Below are 23,469 nucleotides of genomic sequence, written 5' to 3'. Positions count from 1 at the left end.
GAAAAGACACAAAAAAGAACCCATTACCAAGAACTGCTGCTTAAAAAACAATAAAGTCTGTGAACTAACGCTTCGCTGCACGTCCTGCAGAGCAGATTCAGCATCGGGACTCATTGTCAATGTGCAGGTCAAATACAAGTTAGATTATCCTCCTAACTGATTCCCTCATCCTCTCAAACCCCATTATCTGTCAGATAATGAACCCAAACACGCCATTATCTGGACAAACAAGGCATTAGGCTCGTCTAATGGTCCAGACAGACATTAGCAGCTTGCCTCACTGGCAAATCCTTTATTAATTAAGGGATTTGTGAGGTGATGAAAACTGCTTGACTTCAAATTAAAGAAAAGAAAGTCATGCTGAAGACTGTTTGCATAAAAAATCTTTATTATGAGGTATTCATTGTCAGTTTGATGTCGTAATAAAACGTCTGCGTTAGTAACACTGCACTCTCCCGAGACTTAAGAACCAATTGAACACTGACAAGTAACAACATCATTAAAGAAAAAAACAATCCTAAGCAAAGTTTGTTCTGGCATGTGGAATAATTTATAAGAAAAAAGGGTAATTTTAGACAGGAATACTGTTTGAGTTTTGATCTGGAGGTGTGTGGCCTAAATGCCATAAAAGATTCATATATAAAATGCTTTCACTGCAATGTAAACCTACTTCTTTTAATGGCAGATAAAGGCACAAGTGTAACAATATGTTCACCTAGAAGGCTTCCTGAGCTGCAGAGTAACAACAACAGCAGAGAAGAAACCCTAATCTGGACCCAACGCAACAAATATGGAAGGTATATGGAAGGTTCAAATTTGTTTGTTTTACTAATTTTTTCCAACTGAGTGTGGCTGCTGGATCTTTCACGGTTCTTATCCACAGATTTAAACATTTTGGGACAGTGAAGGTGGCTGCTGGTACAGATGTAGCTGAGGATGAATAGAGGAAAGTCAGAACTCCGTGTGTGTGTGAGCGAAGTCCCGGCCGCCTGCTGGGCTCTCGCTCGGCTTCATGAAGACGCCCTCCATCACCTTCCACAAGCTGTGCTGGCTGGGATTCGACATGGCGTGGACCTCCATCTGCCCGTGGATTGGCCGCCCGTACTGCTCCCCCGTCACGGACAGCAGGCCGTCAGTGGATTTATGGCGGAAGCGGACGGATTCCTCGCGCTTCCACACGGATCCGCCGCACTGGACTGTCCACTCGTCAAGGTGGTCACCCTCCCCTTCTTCTCCAAACGCACTCACTTCCTGCGGACGCCACCGTGAGAGGATGAAACATGTTGATTCTGGTATTGCTTCTCGTCTTTTTTTTTGCATGCAGCAAAAGTACCCTGTGCAAAAGTATTGAGTCGCCCTTCATTTATTTAATTTTATGTTCAAGCAGCTAAGCTTCTTTGTAATGTTTGATCAACATTTTTATCTGAAGATCTTTATGAGCGTTTATCCAGCTGGTACAAGGTGTTACTCGGCCAAAACGTTCTGGTTCTGCCCCAAATAATCCATATTCTTCTCTTAGAGTAGCGACAACAAAATCCTATTTTAAGACACCAAACCAAGGTCGAATTTGAGTAACATATACTGAATATGTTTTCGACTGAATGATGTTGACTGTTTCTGACTAATATTTTATTTATTTATAATTATCTCATTTCCATTTTTAGCTGTTTGGATATTTTACTTTTCAATGTAACATTTTTATTAGATTTGTTCCAATATTTTTAGAGGGTCTCATTGTTTTATTGTCTTGTTTTTACCTGAATGCGACCTGGACGTTAGGCCACATTTGAATAGGATACGTATCGGACCTTCACTTCAGGCTGCAGTGTGAACGCAGCCATAGATTCCATTTGTTTGGATTGAAATGCAGAAAGGGTCATAATAATGGCTACCAAATAACACATAAAATCAAAATAGATCAAAATTAATTCCTAATTATTATTGAAGCTAGACAGTTTTTTCACACTTTATTGACCTGAATCTGCTTTCAGTTAGTTCAATTAAATAATATAAATTTGGCCCGGGGCATAAATAAACTCAAAGGGCAGCTTATTATCATCATTATTACTATTATTATTATTATTTTACATTTGCACATATTTAATTTAGACTCAGTTACTGTGATTAGTCAAGAGGCTTAAACATGACCGCATGCTGGTGAATTCTGGCACATTTCTGAACCATTTTAATAATCGGCTTTATTTTTTTAAAAATAACCCTACAAATAACAGGGCTGGTTTTTTTTTTACACATGAATGATTTTAACCAACCTCAGTGGGGAGCTTCCTGTGTAATCCTTCTCATAACTGAAATCCCCTCCGCATCACAACACAGACATCTACACTCACCTGTAAACCAACACTCACTCTATTCTCACACATTAATAATTTGGTATAAATTAATCTAAAAAATCCTCCACACCTTCACTCACTCATCAATATTTCCAACACTCCCATTCTAACAAATTTATAACTATAATCGTGCCAAGAATTAAGTCAAACTCAGTCATTTCCATTTGCATAATTTATTATTTTTCTCTTACTACCAACGACTGGATAACTAAAGTCTTCAATTTGGTGCTTTAGTCTCAACTAGCTTTTTGTTTGAAGGACAATTTTGTTTAGAGAGACTCCAATATTAATTTTTATTTGTTTTTTCTGTTGTTTTGTTCATTTATTTTGGATATTTAAAATGTCTTCCAGTTACAGAGTTTAAAGTTAATTAATTTTTGAGAATGCATTCTGGCATTACACTGCAAAAATACAAAATCTTGCCAGGTGTTTTTTGTGTAGTTTCTAGTGCAAATATCTGAGTTATTTTTCTTATTTCCCTTGAAATAAGAAAAATAAACTTTCAAGTAGAAAGTTTTGCTTTTCAGCAAGATATAGCAGCTTGTTTTAAGTAAATAATTCCTCAATATTGATGAAAAATTACTAGTTCCACTGGCAGATAAATTCACTTATAACAAGACATTTTCCCATGTTATAAGTGAAATTATCTGCTAATGAACCTGTTACTTTTTCATCAATATTAAAGAATTATTTACTTAAAACAAGCTGCTATGTCTTGCTGAAAAGTTAGTTCTCAATTAGTGTTGTCTTATTTCCAGTTTACTAAGATATTTGCGCTAGAAACACAACATAAATACCTGATAAGATTTTGTGTTTTTGCAGTGTATTAAGCCATTATCATTATACTAATTGATAATGGTCTCAAAACAAGAACATTATTGTTTAGCAATTTATCATCCAGCAAAATTTATAATCACAACATCCCTAAAATAGTGTGTTTAATCAGTACGAATATGGTTTTATTTTTGTTTGTTTGTATTATGATATTCTGCTGTTGTTGAAAATGAGAACTTACCTGGTGAAGGTTAAATCAAAATAAATAAATGAATAAGTCACCTGATTGGAGGACAGCGGCGAGGCAAAGTAGTGGCTGTGCAGGTTGCGGCCCGTGTTGACATGAGTCAGGCGAATCGTCTGCCCGCATTTGACCGGCGTTCCCCGAGTGCAGGAGGCGCCGCTCGTCCCTCGGATGCTCCAGTAGCTGTTACTGTCCTCCACCGCCGAGACGCCCGTCACAGACTGCTGCCCACTGCCTGCCGCACAGAGTCAGAGTTTATGGCTTTTATTTCAAAGAGATCAAACCGACTAATTTAGGAAATAAAGTCTATTTACATTTCAGGTGTTTCAGCATTTACTGGGAATTATAGAACAATTCTTAATAGTTTACTTTAGGTTTGTTTACTTACAAACAGGAACTTATTTGTGTTTCATGTGTTTTTTTTAGATAGACCAAGTAATGCTTAACTAGGAAACATGTTTTATTTTTTCTCTTTAACAAGTAAAAACCTGAATAGTGTGATCTACATTATTCTTTAGTCTCCTTAGGAATCCTCCGAGTTCTTCTTTGCAGAATTAAATATAACTTTATTACATCAGATTGGATGGATCTGATCTAGGAGCGCAAAACCTGACCTGCCGATTCTGATTTTGGCCGATACCAATTTGTTTATTTGAAATGTTGCTAAATATAGCAAAAGTGTGCCGATTTGACCCGGTTGGGGAGGACTAACAGTCAAATCTCTCTCACAGGAGAGTAGAAGACGACAGCGAGTGATTTTTAGACGTTTGCTGAGGTAGATAAGATCGGTGGATAAGATCGGTTTCACATAAGTATCGGCCGATTACCGATTTCCCAAAATTAAGGAAATTGGGACCAATAACGGCACATAGATCTATGAACAGATAATCTCAACTTATGCCATTGATTCACGATTGGATTTAGATCTGCACTTTGACTATGATTTGCTCTAAATGAGTTCATTGCAGCTCTTTTTCTATGTTGGTGTTTATTTTCTTGGTGGATGGTAAACATTCACCCCAGTTTCATACCTCGTGTCTTGTTATGGTTTCCTTTTGACATTAACATGACTATTTCTCCTATAAAAGATGTGTGAGGTTCCTCTGTCAGCAGATTATCTCATCCGAGCCGTGGATCACTGCTGCTCCTCCAGATTTATCATTAGTTTCTTGGCTGTTTTTCTGATTAATATTCTCTTACCCCGCCTGCCAGCTTAAGTTTTATTTTGTGCCTTAATTTATCCATTTTCAGATGACATGTTAAGCCGTGCTCTGTGAGGCGTTCAATGCGTGATTTAGCGATTTCTCCACTTAAAATTTTTCCATGACATTATGTCTGACCGTCCTAGTGTGTTTTTTGGTTTTACTGTTAATTAATTCTCTGTTATAAACCTCTGATGCCTTCACAAAGTGGTTGGATTTATCCTGAGACAGTATTTCACACAGATGAGCTCTTAGGTTTTACTTATCATTTCAGAGGACAGAACACTAAATACAAATGCATGCCACTTGTTTTAGATGTTTTTTATTATAAATTCTTATAAAATATTTAAAACCATGTTTTGATTGTCTTTAATTTATAACTAAGCACTGTGTTATTTTAGTCTGTCACATAAAATCCCAGTAGGAGTTACAGGCTGTAACAAGACAAAATCTAAAATTATTTAAGAGGAATGGATCTGTTTGCAAGGCACTGTGTACTTCTGACCTAAAAGTACACATTTGAGCACTATATGTGTAATCTGTTTTTGACTATTTTATTTTCAGGGTATTTTCATTTTTAACAATACAAAATGCCTGATTAAACAGTAAAACCTAATTTAAGCGAAAGAAAGGTCACAACGCATTGAAGGGATAGTAAGAAACAACATAAAAAGGGTCAAATTCACACCTGATTGTGTAGGAAACCTATAAATCTGCGTTATGTTCAGTTGTGGACACAAATAACCGACAATATATGCGATATGGAGCCAATATGAAGTGAAATATGTCACACTAATCCACTAACAACCTTTGAACACAGAAACTGGCGATGTCCTATTCAGTACAGATACGCTACCAGATGTGATTGATCAACAAAGCCGTTGCTGGTGTTTGAAAGCACGATAATATACATTTTACATTAAATCATTCGTTGACGTTTAAACTCACCAGACCCGTAGCGAACGTCGTGCGAGTGCAGCCTGACGTTGTGCTTTACATTCAAAAGTTTAATAACTGATCCGCACGTAACAAAGCTGAGTTCCGAGCCGATGGCCAGCCCACATATGCTGGAGAGTAGTAGCAAAATTTGGAGTAGGAAGCCTAGAGAATTCCGACAGTTTGAGGTATCCATTCCGACAACACCACAAAATCGAGCTGTCACCGGTCGATGCCTCTTTTCAGATTTGTAACAGTTATCGCTACGTCATTACAGTTGTACAGTATCCATGTGAAAACATGGATCTAGCGCCTCCAGCGACTTGGAATAGTAAGGTCGGTACTTTCTGTGCTTTCCGTTGTTTTTGCCTACTAACTGTCCCTTGGTAATACTTTGATATAATTGATTAAACTGAACACATTTTCAATTTATTTCAAAATATAAGATTACAGAGTGCAGATTATATGTTCTGCTATATTTTATTTAAAAAAAAAATCTTTTCTTCTGGACTTTAAGATAAACCAGCAGGGGGCATCGTTTTTCCATCATGGAAGACAGAATTTTCATATGGGTGCTACAAAATATTTAGTCACCCATCAAAGTCTGTGCCTCAACTCCTGCAGGAAGTTCCTTTGCGTAATGTAATACCCATAGCCTCGTGAGGCGGTGAATGTTTTATGATTTATGTCGTTCAGTTTTGGTTGCTTATACATTTATTGCTGTGTCTCATATGCAGATGATAACAATAACAATAAAAAGTGCGTAAAAACAACAGACTACAGAAAATAACAGCAGGGATGCACATCCTGATTTTTTCTTTCAGTTATTATATCTGACTACCACCACCATATTGGTAGATTACGGAGCCCCCTAGGGGACATGGGGAATTTTTTTTCTTTTGCGTTACCTCGCAAAACTTTTGCGTTACCTCGCAAAACCTTTGCGTTACCTCGCAAAACTTTTTGCGTTACCTCGCAAAAACTTTTGCGTTCCCTCGCAATACTTTTGAGTTACCTCGCAAAACTGTACTGGTCAGTTATGCAACATAATTGAATACTGTAAGCCTTTCTTACGGTGGGCGCCGTACTTTACGCTTTAATATAAGGTTATGTGAGGTTTTTCCGTGAATGTTAGAAGTGCCGCTCCATCTTCGCCTTAACAGACATAAACACGGAGTAAAAAAATCGATTTTAAATCAGTGTTTTGCACCAAACAGTTAATAATAATAAACAAGTTTTCACTGAGGCTCTGTAAGAGCCATATGAATGAAATAAGTAATTATTGATATGACAGGAGCAGGCGGCTTTGACACTTAGGTGTGTCGAAGTGGGAGTGACGTCACCAGGTATGAATGGAAAGGATACTGGCTTTGTGTGTGTATTAGGAAGCGGTGAGCGGGGCGGTCAGTCCTTGCAAAGTTTGGAGCCTGATCATCAAAATGGAATAAATCGATAATTGTGACAGAACAAAGAAGAGGTTTGGAGTTGATTGATAAACGGACAGATGAGATTCCCCGAGTTAACCCAGTGCGGCCCTTTACCATCATTAGTTTGTCGTGTTTTTAATAATAAAAACTTGTTAACAGTAAAAACAAAACCCTGATTGAAAATTGATTTATTTTTTACTGCATGTTTATGTCTGTTTAGGTTAAGATGGAGCGGCACTGAAAGCAGCTCTTTAAACCATTCAGACTACGAACACAACAGAGACACAATCAAAACTGTCAGATGATTTATTACCCTCGATAATAACTCAGAAATAGTCCAAATTAGGATGTATTTTTTATTTCTTTCCTACTTACGGAAAGTTTCTGTTTATATCGTAGGTTTGTGGCGCCTTTCTACCCTAAAGAAAGATATAAAACTTCAGATATTTCACAAAAAGATACTAACATTCATGGAAAAACCTCACATAACCTTATATTAAAGCATAAAGTACGGCGCCCACCATAAGAAAGGCTTACAGTATTCAATTATGCTGCATAACTAACCAGTACAGTATTGCGAGGTAACGCAAAAGTATTGCGAGGTAACGCAAAAGAAAAAAAATTCCCCATGAGTGTGCTGAATAAAGCATTCAAATCAATCATATTATTATGATTATTACGATGATGATTATTATTACGATTAATGTTTTTAGTGAGTGTAAAAAACAAAATATTTAAGTACACGTCTAGTCGAATTTATTTTAATTATTCCTCATCCCCTCTAGACTCAAGCAAGAGCCTTGGTTAAATTGTTTGCACGTTTGCTGGTTCCAAATGAGTGTCCACTACGTGGCGGTAATTCGCCATAGAGTTGGTGTACCACTTACACAAAAGAAGAAGATGAATCTTTTCCGGGACGCACAATTTTACATTACACCGGAATTGTCATCACGCCGCTTGTTCTCGGCCATTTTTAGTGGTGTAAGCTCAGAAACGCAAAACACAGCATTAAACAGTTTCTATTAAAATCATATTCGGACTATATCACCACACTGAGACGTGTAAGTTGAAATTCATTGTTGACCTTTTAGAAAGATGTCAACATTATGATGTATTGGTAACGGTCGCTAAATCTAACGCTGCTTGTTATTGTTCAAGCTAACGCACCGCTACGCTAACGCGCTAGCTTGCTAATGGTTGCTTCCCAGGTCGGTTTCAGAAGCAACGGTTTATTTTCCGCTACCGCGAACTTGTTGCAGCTGGAGTTCTACTGTTACGTTTAGTCATTAAAATGTCAATGAGACCGTTTAGCATAAAATCACCCCATTATAGAGCGATTTGTCGTTAGCTAACTTGCTAACTTTGCTAGTAATGTTAGCGTAATTAAATTTTGTTGTTCTAAAGGGTTGTAACATGCCAGTTGTACTACTTATCATTCGTAAAAAGGAAATATTTAATTCTCACCAGGTAGCAGTATTTGCATATGTAGCTAGTTATTGTATTGGAGGCAGTTTGCCTTGTGGTTAATTCCGATGATGTTGGATCTACGCACTGCGACATACTGGTATTACACATATTTTTAAAAGCATTGCTGTAGTTTTCTTGTTGTAACGCAGGTGTTTTAATTTATTGACTGAAAATAACGACTCACAGCAATCCCGGTTTTATCCCTGTATTAATCTGTATTAATGTTAATTCTCTGTGCCACAAATTAACAATCATTATGTAAAACTCTTAAGTGTTTTGAGGGAGGAAAGGACTTTTGAATCTCAGTCCTCCATTGCAGCGAGATTATCCTCTTATTGCTGCTGCTTTCTTAGCTAAATAAATGTAAAAAAACAAAAAGATACAAGGATTCGGTTCTCTTTCTGTTCCAAGTAGTGACATAAATATAATATTACACTTATGGGTTGTGTTTCTTTATTATCCGAACCATGACTTTCCAAACAGGGGATTTTCTTTCCTAGATGAAAGATAAATATGCAGAACTCTGCTTGATACAGTCAAAGAAAACTCTTCATTACTCTGTAAGATTTTCTTGCATTTTATCAAAAGGATTTTAACAGGGATGATTTTAGTAGTTCTGAAACTATCTTTTTGAACCATTTTCAACATAACCAGCTGTTGCTGGCCTATTTCTGAGTCTAAGTTATTTTAATAAAATGCCAGAGAATGTCCTGTAGTAAACAGTTTTTTGGAGGGTGAAAGGATTTTATAGTACAAACCCTTCCCCGTCTGTAGCAACACACAGCTGGTCGACTGGCTCAAAGTTGACTGATTTATTTATCTGTTATTTTCAGGCTCAAAAACATCAAACGTCAGCCATAATGTTAAATTTAAAGCAAAGCCTCTTAAACTTTGCAAATAAATTTTGCAATTAATTGTTATAGTATCACTGCAATAGGGATAATTGTTAAATTTCTGTTTCAAATAAAAGCAGTTGGATTGTGTTACACATTAATGTTTTAAAATGTTCAAATAAAATAATTGAAACATGACAGGAGAACCTCTTGTTGACTGATGCACGTTTAGGTGTCAGGGAAGTCGTCATCCCACAGCATTGTGTGTTTTCCCAGGAACCGCAGCCATGTCAGACTTCATTGATAGCGAGGCCGAGGAATCAGAGGAGGAGTTTGAAGAGAGCGACCTGAAACCTAAGAAGACCCAGAGGTTCTTGGAGGAAGATGGTAAGATGTGAAAGCGTTAGCTTGAAATCTTTGAGGGCGTTCGGTTTTCCAATTTCTCATTTCACAACAGACGAAGAAGAGGATGTTGAGAACCCAGAGGAGCAGGATGAGCACGGAAATTTACGTGGACTAATTGACGACGATGATGATGAGGAGGGAGAGGGAGAAGAAGAGGCTGAGAAAAGCAACAGTGGTGGAGGAAGCGACTCAGAGGAGGAAGTAAAACATTGGCGGAAAAAGCGGAGTAAGTTCACTGGATGTTAATTTTAACGGTGCCTACTATCACTAATGAAACTATTGAAGAGTGTAATTATTTGTAGATGTAATAAATGTCTTCTAACTGTGTTATTACGTGGATTATGGCAGAGATGCTCTATCAAGATTTTGTGGTTCTGTGTCTGACATTTGAATCGAAATATCTTTTACTTTACCGTTTAACTCTGTTTTTTTTATCATTGTGTTAGATTTGCTAAAATGATTAAAACACAAAGGCATTGTTGGCTATACTGCTGCAGTTTTTTTTTTTTTTATATCGTCAGATGTATTTAGATTGAGAATGACCTATAGTAAGTGTTTGAGCAAACACACTGAAGTCTCTTTCCTGTTGCCAAACCTTTCTCTTGTTTTTTTTTTTTTCGTAGCTTATGATGACTGCCTGGATGACGATGATCTTGACTTGATTGAGGAAAATCTGGGTGTCAAAGTGAAAAGGAGGGTAAGAAAATGAAATATTTTCGTCCTGCGTGTTGTAGACATGATGTTTCTGCTCATTTGTTGCCTCCTTTTTCAATCTCAAACCTGCTTATCGGCTTGTTTTATAGAAGAAGAAATACGACCGCGTTAAAATGCTGGACGACGATGAGGATGATGACGAGAAAGACTTGATCGCGGATGAGATTTTTCACGTTGACGGTGAGGGAGAGCTGGAGGACGGCGAAGCTGTCGACGAACCAATTCAACAAGCAGATGAGGAAGAAGAGGGGGAAGATGAAGAGTCAGGTTGGCAAAAAGATCTAAAAGAAGTCCTATTATTAATTTTATAGTTGTAACTCTCAATGTGTTAATGTGAGTGTGTGTTTGACCCACAGATATAGATGATTTTATTGTGGATGATGACGGACAGCCCATCACCAAGAAGAGGGGAAAGAAGTTCTCAGGATACACAGACGCGTGAGTTTTAGATTTCTGCTGAAATTTCTTGTTCTAAAAATGTTTCCAGCGAGACGCTTTTGTATCTTTTTATGTTTTCTCTAAGAAATGAATCCATCAGTGTGAAAGTTTGACATCAGGAATCCCTGAAAGAATGAAAGCAGATTTTTCTTTTTGTTTTCCAGAGCCCTGCAGGAGGCCCAGGAGATTTTTGGTGGAGACTTTGACTTTGCCGACTTTGACGCAGACGCCTATGACCAGGGCGAAGAGGAAGAGGAGGATCAAGACGAAGAGGGCTGGGACCGGCCCAAGAAGCAGACCAAGAGGAGGCAGGGGAGGAAGAGCATCTTTGAGCTGTATGAGCCCAGCGAGCTGGAAAGCAGTCACATGACCGATCAGGACAACGAGATCCGCTCCACTGACATGCCAGAGAGGTTCCAGGTCTGTGCTGCTGGTTCTGTTTGTGTAAACCCGATTTCCCATGTTGAACTTGGCGCTGTTGCTGGATCTGCTGCTGCTCTGTCCTGCAGTTGCGTTCAATCCCTGTTAAACCTGCTGAGGATGAGGAGTTGGAGGAAGAAGCAGAGTGGATCTTCAGACACGGGTTCTCCACTCTGACCATCTCCATGCAGGTACTGGTTTCGTTCCAGACCTCATTAAGCACAGACTGGTTATCGGAATCAAGGTATAGAGGAACTCTACCAGCTTTTCTGTTTAATTAAATCCAGCAATTTATATAAACAGAAAAGCTGGAAGACAGTACCTACACTTTTTTGTTGTAGATTTTATTTTTACATTTTGTGTAAATACCCTGATGTTGTGGTATTTTTATTCAAGATTATCATAGAGGCAGAGTCTAAAGACTTCATCCCTGTTTTGTCCACTTTTTGGGTCTCATTTTTGAGCTCCTTCTTCACAAAAAAATATGTTCTTTCTTTTTTGATGACCGCTAAAGGAAAGCACCGACTATCTTGATAGAGGAACGACAACAAACTTCAGCAGGAAAGGACCCAGCACCATTGCCAAAATCAAAGAAGCCCTGAACTTCATGAGAAATCAACAGTTTGAGGTGCGGCGGGTTTCATTTAATCATAAAACTTCCAATCATTAATGAGTTGTTTCCATATGTTTAGTTTGAATCTAGAACCTGACAGATTTGTTTTATATTAAAACCTTTTCTTCAGGTTCCATTCATAGCTTTCTACAGAAAGGAATATGTAGAGCCAGAGCTGAACATCAACGACCTGTGGAAGGTGTGGCAGTGGGATGAAAAGGTATTCTTACAACTAGCTTCTCTCAAAGCAATTTATCACAAGTTCAACACTTAAATAATTATACTGCACACGTTGCTTCTAAATAAGCTTGATTATAAATATCATTTTAAATTTCCATTTCCATGATTTATCGTTTTTCTCTTTTCGCTCTCTACCAAAAACTGGATGACGAAAGTCTTCAATCTGTTACTGACTTTGTTATTTTCCTTCCTCTGATCAGTGGACGCAGCTGAAAACCCGGAAACAGAACCTGACCCGTCTGTTCCAGAAGATGCAGTCCTTCCAGTTTGAGCAGATATCTGCAGACCCGGACAAACCGCTGGCTGACGGCATCCGCCCTCTGGACACAGCCGACATGGAGAGGTACTGCTTGTTTCTGACTGGACTTCACAGAAAAGCTAAAAATAAAGTTGTTTTTTTTTAAATGTATTCTTGTCTACCTCTCAGTTCTGGTAAATTCAAATATCTTTTGTCACATTTTCAAGGCTGAAGGATGTGCAGACTCTTGAAGAGCTGAGCGATGTTTACAATCATTTTTTGCTCTACTACGGCCGAGACATCCCGAAGATGCAGAACGCGGCAAAATCCAAGAAGAAGAAGCTCAAGAAAATCAAAGAAGTCTCAGAAGATGGTAAGCAGGATTACACGAGAAAACCAATTTATTATTTCCTGGTAAGTTAAAACTTTGTTCTGTGTTCTGACTTTCTCTAATTTTAGGAGAGGAAGAGGAGTATGAGGTTGAAGAGGAGGAGGAGCAGAAAGGTCCCGACCTGAAGCTGGCGTCTCGTAGGGATATGTACAGCATCTGTCAAAGTGTTGGACTCGGTTAGCCACTTTTCCTGCTACTCATACCACCACGCCTATGTTGTATCAGAGCAACACCGTTATATTTCTGTTTCCATTATCAGAACAACATCGTTATATTTCTGTTTCCATTATCAGAACAACATCGTTATATTTCTGTTTCCATTATCAGAGCAACACCGTTATATTTCTGTTTCCATTATCAGAACAACATCGTTATATTTCTGTTTCCATATTTCCACCAGACGGCCTGGCTAAAAAGTTCGGATTGACCCCAGAGCAGTTCGGAGAGAATCTGCGAGACAGCTACCAACGCCACGAGACGGAGCAGTTCCCCGCCGAGCCGCTAGAGCTGGCCAAAGATTACATCTGCAGTCAGTTCTCGACTCCCGAGGCGGTGCTGGAAGGGACCCGGTACATGGTGGCCATGCAGATTGCCCGAGAGCCGCTGGTCAGGCACGTCCTCCGTCAGACGTTCCAGGAGAGAGCCAAGATCAACACCAAACCTACAAAGAAAGGCAAAAAGGTACGAGAACAAGCAGAATGAGCTTTAGATGTGGACATGTGGGGAAAAATAGTTTCCTAACTCGTCTTTTTTTCTTTCCAACAGGAGGTAGATGAAGCTCATTTTGCATATTCCTTTAAATATCTGAAGAATAAACCTGTGAAAGAGCTGAATGGGGATCAGTTCCTGAAGATGTGCCTGGCAGAGGACGAGGGTCTTCTTTCCATTGATATCTGCATAGATCTCATAGGGGTCAAAGGGTAAGTTAACAATAACTTCCCCTTTACTCTGATACCCCTACTTAAAATCCAGTTTAATAAATTCACTTCAGTAATTACCTAATTAGAGTGAGCAAATAGTGGTTGTTTTTATGTAATTTACTCTTGGTTTAAATGTGAGCGTTGCGTGAAGGCATCAGAGCTCAACTAAATGTTTTTGACTTTCATCTAATACATTTATGACTTTTCATTTGAAAAAAATAGAGAACTTTATTTTTTTTCCTTTTGTTTTAAAAATACACACTACTTTGACATTGGTTTATTAGCTCTACTTCAGTTTTTTGTACATTACTGACAATGTTATTGAACTTATAGAGGGAAATAAAGAGGTTAATGAAATGATAAACTCTGAGTTTTTAAGCAGCCGTTGGTTTCCTAACTCATCTCTCTTGGTAAACTTCAAAGCTTTAAAGTCAGTAATGATAAGCTGAAGCTCACGTTCTCTCCCCACGGCCGTGTTTTCATCTGTTTTGTAGGTATGCTGGAGACCAGACCTACTTTGATGAGATCAAGCAGTTTTACTACAGGGACGAGTTCAGCCACCAGGTGCAGGAGTGGAACAGGCAGCGAACTCTCGCCATAGAGAGAGCTCTCAACCAGTTCCTTTACCCCCAGATGGCCAAGGAGCTCAAGAGCAAACTGATCGCTGAGGCTAAAGAGAGCATCGTCAAGGTAACGGCTCAGAAAATCCACAATAAGCCTTTCAACATTCACTAGAGTTTTACATCAGATTACCACCAAAGCAAACTTCTTGCTGATATATTTTTCTGAAATGGTTATTAAATAACTTGTTTCTCATTTGTTTTTAAAAGTCCTGCTGCCGCCGGTTGTATAACTGGCTGAAGGTGGCTCCTTACCGGCCCGACCAGCAGGTGGAGGAAGATGATGACCTGATGGATGAGAGCCAGGGGAAAGGCATCCGTGTGCTGGGTGTGGCCTATGCTCCCAGCAGGTTGGTATTCAATAGTTATTTATCTTTTGCTAAAATTTATACAATGCAAGTTAAGTTTGAAGATAGAAAATCAGGTAGCGTTTGCTTGTGGAGGAGTTTTAAAGATTTCTGTTTCCTCTGACAGAGACACACCAGTTTTCTGTGCTTTGATCAACGGGGATGGAGAGGTGGTGGACTTCCTTCGCTTGCCGTACTTCATGAAGAGGAGGAATGCCTTCAGGGAGGATGAGAGAGAGAAAAAGGTTCAAAAGGAGGAATTGGTGTCAATCTTAGATGTTCAGATTTGATCTCTGAGTGTATTTTTGAAATATTCCCCTTTTTTCTGTTGTCTCCATCACCTACAGGCTCATGACGTTGAAAATCTGAAGAGATTTCTTTCCAGCAAGAAACCTCATGTGGTGGCTGTTGCTGGGGAGAATCGGTGAGAAATTGGTTATTTTGTTACATCAGTGTCTATTGATACCTACGGGATAAAGGATTTTCAATAAAGTATTAAAAATGAATCATTTTCAACACTTAAATAACATGATTTTGTGGCCAAATAAATTGTTGTTCCTAACATTTCAGTGCAGAATTTTGTTCCAACTGCATCCTCCATAATAGTTTCATTTCACATCCTTTGTGTGGATCTACAGGCCATAGTTATAAGTAATAGTAGGCTCCACGCTCTTCTAAACTGAGATTTTTTTTTTCCCACGCTAGCATCCCGGCAGCTAAATATAACTGAACAGGAAATGCTGAGTGTACTTTAGGAAATTATCAGATTTATTAGAAGTTATGACAGATTTACGAGGCTAAATATGAGCTTTCTGTGCAGAGATGCTCAGATGATCATGGAGGACATCAAGAGGACCATCAGTGAGCTGGAGCAGGAGTCTTCTCTGCCGGCCGTCGGAGTGGAGCTGGTGGACAACGAACTGGCCACGCTGTACATGAACAGCAAGAAGTCAGAGGTAAATTCTTGATTAATCCTGCAGACTGAGTTTTATGCAACATTTTAACCATCAGCGGGTTTTTTATGGTTATATTGCTGGTTTTTATCAGAACCTTCTTATTTTTGCAGAATGATTTCAGGGATTACCCTCCCTTGCTGCGACAAGCCGTCTCCGTCGCCAGGAAGATCCAGGATCCTCTGATAGAATACGCTCAGGTCTGCAGCACTGATGAAGACATTCTCTGCCTCAAGTTACACCCACTGCAGGTGAGACATCCAGGAGGCTGATTCATGAACTTTAACCCTTAAATCACATTTAAAAGGCTACTGTAACAAAAATGCTCACTTCAACTTCGCTGGACAACAATGACTTCAAACCTTTTAGAAGTAGTGTTGTTATATTGGTTTTGTTTTTTATTTACTTCCAAATAAGACCAGATTTATGATCAGTCATTTCACCATAATTTTGTGCGCATTTTTCTCATTTGCTGCTCATTCAGTGAACGTTTTGTGACCAGGAAGTGCTTGATTGCAATATGACACCCATTTTTCCAATTTTCTTAAATGCACAACATTTCTAAAACAACCAATGAAAAGTTTTTGTCGGTGATCCTCTCTCACGTGGTACGAGAGGCTCTGGAGAGAGTTTTGGAGACGGGAAGAGAACGGAGCGCAGTGACGTTTTGGATTTTACTAGGAGTGTTAGTTAGAGTTCATGAGTGTGTGCAGACCCACAACCTTAGAGGGCTAATGCTAATAAATAGGCTTTGATTTTTTTATGCTCATCATTTTATGTTTTGTTTGTCAAACAGACACATAAAGCACATATTCACAAATGATTGTTCTTTCTTAGGAACATGTGGTGAAGGAGGATTTGCTTAACGCTCTCTACTGTGAATTCATCAACCGGGTCAACGAGGTCGGTGTGGATGTGAACCGAGCGATTGCCCATCCCCACACTCAGAGCCTGGTCCAGTATGTCTGCGGTCTGGGACCAAGGAAGGGAGCCCACCTCCTCAAGGTCAGGATTTTACCGTTCATCTCGATTAAAATCAGACATTTCTTCATAATTTCTTTCCTGCGGACCATCTGAGTGACGTGTTTGTTTTTATCTGAGCAGATCTTAAAGCAGAACAACACTCGTCTGGAGAACAGAACGCAGCTGGTTACGATGTGCCACATGGGACCCAAAGTTTTCATCAACTGCGCTGGTTTCATCAAGATCGACACAGCATCACTTGGCGACAGGTTGATGCAATAACCTGGGATTTATAACAATAAAACTGTTTGAAACTTTATTTTATACAGGTTTTATCTGATAGACAAACAGAAAAGCAGAAATGTTGATATCTATGGTATACTGTTGCACCGGGTTTTTTTTTGTTTTTTTATCGACATCTTCTCTCTGAAACTCACGACAGTACGGACTCCTACATAGAAGTGCTGGACGGTTCTCGGGTCCACCCTGAGACGTACGAATGGGCTCGCAAGATGGCCGTCGATGCCCTCGAGTACGACGAGTCTGCAGAAGATGCAAACCCAGCCGGAGCTCTGGAGGAGATCCTAGAAAACCCGGAACGCCTTAAGGATCTGGACCTGGACGCCTTCGCTGAGGAGCTGGAGAGACAGGTCAGTGTGAGAGGAGATGCTCAGACGGTGAAAACGTTGTCAGAGTGAAATAAAGCTGAGGAGGCGGGCCGTCTCTTTCTGCTCGTTTCCTCTACCTGTAGGGCTACGGCAACAAGGGAATCACGCTTTATGACATCCGAGCAGAGCTGAGCTGCAGGTACAAAGACCTTCGGGTTCCTTACAGAGTTCCCAACACAGAGGAGGTCTTCAATCTGCTCACCAAGGAAACCCCAGAGACCTTTTATATCGGTACACATAGACTCCCAACAATCAGCAAACCTCTTTGCAGTAGAAATCCTAAACCCCACAGGTGAAAATGTGTTCCATTGTTTACATTTCTGCACCCTTTTTCTTCCAGGTAAGCTAATAACGAGTATAGTGACTGGTATAGCTCACCGGCGGCCCCAGGGAGAGAGCTACGACCAGGCCATTCGGAACGACGCTACAGGCCTGTGGCAGTGTCCCTTCTGCCAGCAGGACAATTTCCCCGAGCTGAGTGAGGTACCAGAGCCGCTAAAAGGAAACAAATGAACTCTCAGAGCTGAGAGTCGTCTTTGTTCCTGACATTTTCTCTTTGTTTAGGTGTGGAATCACTTTGACAGCGGCTCCTGTCCCGGTCAGGCCATCGGGGTTCGGAGCAGGCTAGATAACGGCGTCCAGGGATTCATTCCAACCAAATTTCTGAGCGACAAAGTGGTGAAACACCCCGAGGAGAGGGTCAAGGTGAATCCATGTTTCATGGGTGGTTTGATTTGCTGACTTTTTTTTTCTTTTGTTTACTTCACCTGCAAAAAAGAACTCCACTACCAGTTCTATAAACCTTTAACTTGTGTGATTTAAAAAAAAAATGTTTCTTTTGCCTCAGGTGGGCATGACGGTTCACTGCAGGATCATGAAGATCGACATCGAGAAGTTCAGCGTTGACCTCACGTGCCGCACCTCAGATCTGATGGACAAGAACAACGAGTGGAAGCTTCCCAAGGACAGCTACTACGACTTTGACACGGAGGCTGAGGACCAGAAACTGGATGAAGAGTTCAAAAAGAAACAGCAGCGCACACGTTAGTGTAAACAAAAAGAGCTTATACACACATTCAATCGAGCTCCTTACTAATGCAGTTCTGGTTTCTCCCCTCAGCATACATAAAGCGTGTGATCGCCCACCCCAACTTCCACAATATCAGTTTCAGCCAGGCAGAGAAGATGATGGAGACGCTGGACCAGGGAGACCTGATCATCAGGCCCAGCAGCAAAGGGGAGAACCATCTGACCGTCACCTGGAAAGTAAGCGAGACAGACGGGAACATGGGGATGGGGAAATAATTCAGCTGGTAAAAAAGAAAACGTAAATCTCAAAATAAACTATGCTTCGGATTACTTTTATTAATCCATTCTTGTTTAACTTGTCTCCATTCTCTGTGTTTGTGTATTAGGTGGCTGATGGCATCTACCAGCATGTGGATGTGAGGGAAGAAGGCAAAGAAAATGCTTTCAGCTTGGGCCATACACTCTGGATCAATACTGAAGTGAGTTATTTTGCTTCACATTTTATGTTTGGAAATATTTTTGTGGTTGCCACGTCTTTTAAAGACGACTTGTTGTGCCGCTCTGCAGGAATTTGAAGATCTAGATGAAATTACAGCTCGATACATTCAGCCGATGGCCTCGTTTGCACGAGATCTGTTGGGACATAAATACTTCCAGGATTGCAGCGGAGGAAGTAAAGAGGTATACATCGATTTTCTTTTTCTATTGTCTTTAGATTGTCACTTATTTATAGTCCTCTGTCTTCTCATGCCGTTTGTTTTGTTCTGTCTTTGATAGAAAATGGAGGAATTATTGATCAGGACGAAGCGAGAGAAGCCGACTTTCATTCCTTACTTTATTTCAGCCTGCAAAGACCTGCCAGGAAAGTTTATTTTGGGCTACCAGCCTCGTGGAAAACCTCGGTAGGTCGAATTTCTCGTTGTAATAATGGCTTAGTGACATGATTTTACAAAGAACACTGAGACGGACAGATTCTGATGAAAAGTTTGAGGTGGATTCTTTGGGCCTAACAAACCACCGTCCTCCACAGAACGTCAGGCAGAAAGCAGCTCTTAACTTTACTGTACCTCTAAATAAACTCATCTTTCAGTAATAAGAAATAAAACAATAATCTGAACTATTTTAATTGGGGCAGAAGAAAAGCAAAATGGAAAGAATCCTGTAAAATATACTGTGTTAAAGCTAAATGTTCTTGTTTTTCCCTTCTGCCTGTAGGGTTGAGTATGTGACCATCACCCCAGATGGTTTCCGCTACCGTTCCCAGATCTTTCCCACAGTGAATGGACTCTTTCGATGGTTTAAGGACCACTATCAGGAGCCGGTGCCAGGTACTGAAGCAATAACTTCCACTGTAAGAGCCTCATAAATCCGTTAAAAGCACCACAGAGGTCTGACATTTTCTCCCCCTTTCAAGGTATTACTCCCACCAACAGCAGCAGAACCAGAACCCCTGCATCTCTAAACGCAACGCCAGCCAATATTAACATTGCAGGTGAGTCCAGATTCTGTCCACACTAAAAGCCTGGTGCATTTTTTATTGCAACATATTCCCTGCAGGGTTCGTGCAGGTGCTTGAAATCCTTGAAAATGTTTTCAAGGGTTGGAAAGTGCTTGATTTCTGCGTAAAGTCCTTGAAAGTGCTTGATATTCAAACCGTACAGTTTGATTAGAAATGTTGGAAACAATGTTTTCATACACCCAATAATAAAAAGATGGATAATTTTTTTTTAACGCTTTCTAGAGTTAAATCAGTCTTTTCTTGTTTTGACAGAACTAGCAGATTAAATAGAAGATACATTTTCTTTTTGTAACTTTAAATAGTTTGCTAAGTACTTAATTTGAGCAGGAAGGTTTTTTATTGTAACATCATGAATAGCTATTATTTCTAATGGCTCAATTGAAATAACAAATTGATTTGTGTTATCGGAATAAAAGTTGGGTTATATTTTAACGTTAAACAACGTTATTAAAATTACGGGATTTTTTTGTTGAATTAGTTCTTAGTTTAGTCAGAACTAATTGACTAAACTAAACTAGTTTAACTAAAGTCGTTTGACTAAACTAGTAGTACTAGAAAAGTGAAATAGACTTTTCAAAACTTTTATTTTTATTTTTGTTTACCCTAGAATTTAGAGTACTATCACAATAACAGTAACAAATAAAATCATATAATAGTGAATAATTCAGTTGTTTTTTCTCCAAAGCTGGAAAAGCTTGAAGTTAAAAAGTTATTGAATTTTACAATAAGTGTACAAACTCTGTCCCTCCTTCCTCCTCAGACTTAACGCGAGCCGTCAACGCCCTCCCACGCAACATGACTTCCCAGATGTTCAACGCCATCGCCGCGGTGACGGGCCAGAACCAGAACCCCAACGCCACCCCTGCACAGTGGGGCTCCAGCCAGTACGGCTACGGCGGCAGCACAGGAGGAGGGGGAGGCAGCTCCTCTGCTTATCATGTAACTGTTGGGGCTTAAAGCAGACTGAATAAAGCTTCATTTCGTGATTTCTAGAGGATGCAGCAGTTTATTTGTGATGATGAAAGATACAAGACGACCTGAGCTCTTGTGGTATTAGTGAACAGGAGCCTTAGAGAAAATCGCTGCAGCTCAGGATAATGTCACCTTCTGTTTATGTACAGCGTTACCAAGAGTAAGTGAAACATTAGCAGTAAGACATCAGTGATCAGCTGTGGAAGCTAAGACTTTATTAAACACCGAAGCTGAGTCATTTTGAGATAATTACAGCTGCACTTCAGCCACACATATCAAAGGATTTAATTCTGAGCTATTTGTTTCTCGCAGGTGTTTGCGACACCACAGCAGCCCATGGCGACGCCCATGATGACGCCCAGTTACTCCTACACAACGCCCAGCCAGCAGCCCCTCGGCACTCCTCAGTATCCGGGCTCCACCCCCCAGTCCTCACACGTACACGCCCACCCACACTTGCCACATCCCAGCCATCACGGCGCTCCCAGCAGCCACCACGGCCACGCCTCCGGCACGCCGTCGTCCTCCTCTTCGTCCCGCAGAGGAACGCCGCAGCAGCAACAGCCGACGCCGCCGCAGCCAAAGTGAGTTCATCTCCTGAAACACTTCATTTGTTCTCAACAGTTAATCAATGATTGTCAATAAATGGTTTGTTAGATTGGAATTAGTCCCAACTGATTAATTAATAACCAGAGGTGAAGTAGTCATCTAGGAGTAGCACTACTTCAATTTTTTTTTTACTCAAGTAAAAGTAAAAAATAGCCGTCCAAGAAATTACACACGCCGTCTTCATTCAAGAGAAAACTCAGGTTTTTTTAGAAAATAGCTGCTTGGCAATTAATCATTAGTTGACCTATAAAATCAGTGAACTTTATATTAAATCAATAATCGATACCTTGCGTCCCTGTACTGAACTGATGCTTTTCTGACTGTGTTGGTGTTCTGCCACTAGGTGGCGGTGGGGAACCTACAATCCTGACATCCCTCTCTCTCTCTTCCCCCTGCAGGCCGAGCAGCAGCGCCTCCTCCTCGGCGGTCGACTGGGGCAAGATGGCCGAACAGTGGCTGAAGGAGAAAGAAGCAGAGGACAGGAAGAAGACCCAGAGGATGACGCCGCGGCCTTCGCCCAGCCCCATGATCGAGAGCACGCCCATGTCGCTCGCCGGAGACGCCACGCCCCTGCTGGACGAAATGGACCGATAGGACACAGAGGGGGGCGTTGCTGCACCCCGTCACCCCCTCTACTTCATCCTTTGTACTGCCTCACCTGGATAACTTTTCACCCTTTATTCCGTTCAGGTATTCATGCAGCAGTCGACATGGTGTCAACATTCATGCCACCTCATTTCCTGCTGTCATCTCATACCAGGTGTTTCATGTCCTCTCCTTTTGCCAGTCTCCTCTGGCTGCAAAGTGTTTTTGCATGTCATGCAGAAAAGTAGTACAAAGATATATATAAAAAAAAGAAATACTTGAAGTTTCAGTTACATTTGGGAAATGGACCTGCACAGACACTGACAGACAAGCTGTCCTATCTTTGGTTCTGCTTTTAGTTTGATCTTTGAGCGGTTTTGGCTGAAGGGAAGCGTCGACATGTGGAGTTTTGAAAGCAGTTGCCAAAACAACGCTTTGCCAAGCCAATCAGGAAATTTAATATTTGTACGGAAATGCGTCAGTATGAATAAAGACTTCTTTTTTTTCTTTGAACTTTAAGACTCTGCTCGTCACATCTGTCAAAATAAACACAAACTTAACTGCACAGACTGATAGCGAGTTAACAGAGCGGGGTTTCTAAAGGACAGACATGGGCTAATGCTAATTGTGTTATGATCAGCTGACTTTGGGCCGTGGTACAAATCCCCTGATGTGAACATGAGCAACATGCCTCTCTGGAAACAGTGGCTCCACTTAGTTACCCTTTTGTTGTAGAAGTTGTTGATATTTTTATAGGAAACTGAGATGTTTGACAAAATCCTAGTTTTGTCAGTGACACGTCTTCAAGTTTATCCGAACTCGATGCATTTTAAATGTTTCCGGTTTCACTTTACCTGGAGTTACGTTTACCACTCTAACTCGTCATGAGACAGTATCAGCAAAATGTTTCACACCTGCAGCTGTGAATTTACGATGCTTCAGTGGATGGTTTAGTTTTTGCAACACTACTGGAAGAAGATCCGATCAGACAGATTCCTGCCTACTCTGTTCATATTCCCAACTCTGTAATATTCAGAACTGCACGCATTTATTTCAGTAGAATGAATATAATATAAAAAAAAGCACATTCTGTGATCGTCTTTTTGGCATTTCAAGGCCGCTCTGCTTCCCTCTTGACCCGTGTCTGGTGTCCCACAGTACAGTCTGTGTCCCAAGCAAGCAGCACTGGTTTGTAATGGTGTGCTTAAATCTGCGTTGTGCAACGTATCATGGTTTCATGAGATGCATTTTCTTTTAAAATAATGTTTTTAAGTAAGCAGACTTGGTTTGAGTTGCCAGGTTACGATACTGAACCTGAGGGACTGGTTGGTTGTCAGCAGCTGTTGGTTCTGGTAGAGAAATGTCGTCTCTGATTCTGCTGATGACCTTTTCTACCTGATATCTCTTTAATAAAAGTGTTCATAGTAAACTCTTTGTCTTGTTCATGCCTAATTAAAAACACAGAACCTACGGAGATGGGATTAAAGTATCAATATGTTTGGTGCAACCGTTTTAACTGTAAAGTATTTGGTGATTCTTTCATGAAACTAGTAATGGAAATATAGGCATTTGATTCTTGGGGTTTGCAAAT

General features: G+C 40.3%; 2 protein-coding genes across 2 annotated transcripts; one reads left to right on the top strand and one right to left on the bottom strand.

Moving 5' to 3' along the window:
* Nucleotides 1-365: 365 nt before the first annotated feature.
* On the bottom strand, nt 366-5,781 carry sdf2 (stromal cell-derived factor 2). Its single transcript, XM_032577369.1, has 3 exons — nt 5,520-5,781; nt 3,408-3,604; nt 366-1,251 (listed from the first exon to the last, which is right to left on the bottom strand). The coding sequence occupies exons 1-3, from the start codon at nt 5,701-5,703 to the stop codon at nt 952-954; spliced, it is 681 nt and encodes a 226-aa protein (XP_032433260.1). The 5' UTR covers nt 5,704-5,781; the 3' UTR covers nt 366-951.
* A 2,082-nt stretch (nt 5,782-7,863) lies between these two features.
* supt6h (SPT6 homolog, histone chaperone and transcription elongation factor) lies at nt 7,864-23,307 on the top strand. Its single transcript, XM_032576027.1, has 37 exons — nt 7,864-7,995; nt 9,511-9,621; nt 9,692-9,865; nt 10,263-10,336; nt 10,443-10,620; nt 10,710-10,791; nt 10,956-11,211; nt 11,301-11,402; nt 11,726-11,839; nt 11,955-12,044; nt 12,265-12,407; nt 12,530-12,675; nt 12,762-12,869; nt 13,094-13,374; nt 13,459-13,613; nt 14,108-14,303; nt 14,444-14,583; nt 14,708-14,825; nt 14,928-15,004; nt 15,401-15,536; nt 15,647-15,784; nt 16,371-16,538; nt 16,638-16,765; nt 16,939-17,146; nt 17,248-17,395; nt 17,505-17,647; nt 17,729-17,869; nt 18,012-18,207; nt 18,285-18,430; nt 18,580-18,672; nt 18,761-18,874; nt 18,971-19,095; nt 19,409-19,521; nt 19,608-19,685; nt 20,473-20,651; nt 20,997-21,268; nt 21,692-23,307. The coding sequence occupies exons 2-37, from the start codon at nt 9,522-9,524 to the stop codon at nt 21,885-21,887; spliced, it is 5,256 nt and encodes a 1,751-aa protein (XP_032431918.1). The 5' UTR covers nt 7,864-7,995; nt 9,511-9,521; the 3' UTR covers nt 21,888-23,307.
* Nucleotides 23,308-23,469: the final 162 nt, after the last annotated feature.

This window comes from Xiphophorus hellerii, chromosome 11 (genome assembly GCF_003331165.1).
Source record: "Xiphophorus hellerii strain 12219 chromosome 11, Xiphophorus_hellerii-4.1, whole genome shotgun sequence".
NCBI classification, from domain to species: domain Eukaryota; kingdom Metazoa; phylum Chordata; class Actinopteri; order Cyprinodontiformes; family Poeciliidae; genus Xiphophorus; species Xiphophorus hellerii.
The sequence above is the reverse complement of the archived record's forward strand: the minus strand, read 5'-3'. Positions and strand labels throughout refer to the sequence as shown.

What these genes read in the sequence shown, in the direction of transcription:
- sdf2 (XM_032577369.1), bottom strand. Translation starts at nt 5,703, where the DNA reads ATGGATACCTCAAACTGTCGGAATTCTCTAGGCTTCCTACTCCAAATT. An exon ending in CGACGTTCGCTACGGGTCTG is followed by an intron (nt 3,605 to 5,519) that starts GTGAGTTTAAAC and finishes TCTGTGCGGCAG; the next exon opens with GCAGTGGGCAGCAGTCTGTG. An exon ending in CGCCGCTGTCCTCCAATCAG is followed by an intron (nt 1,252 to 3,407) that starts GTGACTTATTCA and finishes TGGCGTCCGCAG; the next exon opens with GAAGTGAGTGCGTTTGGAGA.
- supt6h (XM_032576027.1), top strand. Translation starts at nt 9,522, where the DNA reads ATGTCAGACTTCATTGATAGCGAGGCCGAGGAATCAGAGGAGGAGTTT. An exon ending in GCAGCTCCTCTGCTTATCAT is followed by an intron (nt 20,652 to 20,996) that starts GTAACTGTTGGG and finishes TGTTTCTCGCAG; the next exon opens with GTGTTTGCGACACCACAGCA. An exon ending in CCGACGCCGCCGCAGCCAAA is followed by an intron (nt 21,269 to 21,691) that starts GTGAGTTCATCT and finishes TTCCCCCTGCAG; the next exon opens with GCCGAGCAGCAGCGCCTCCT.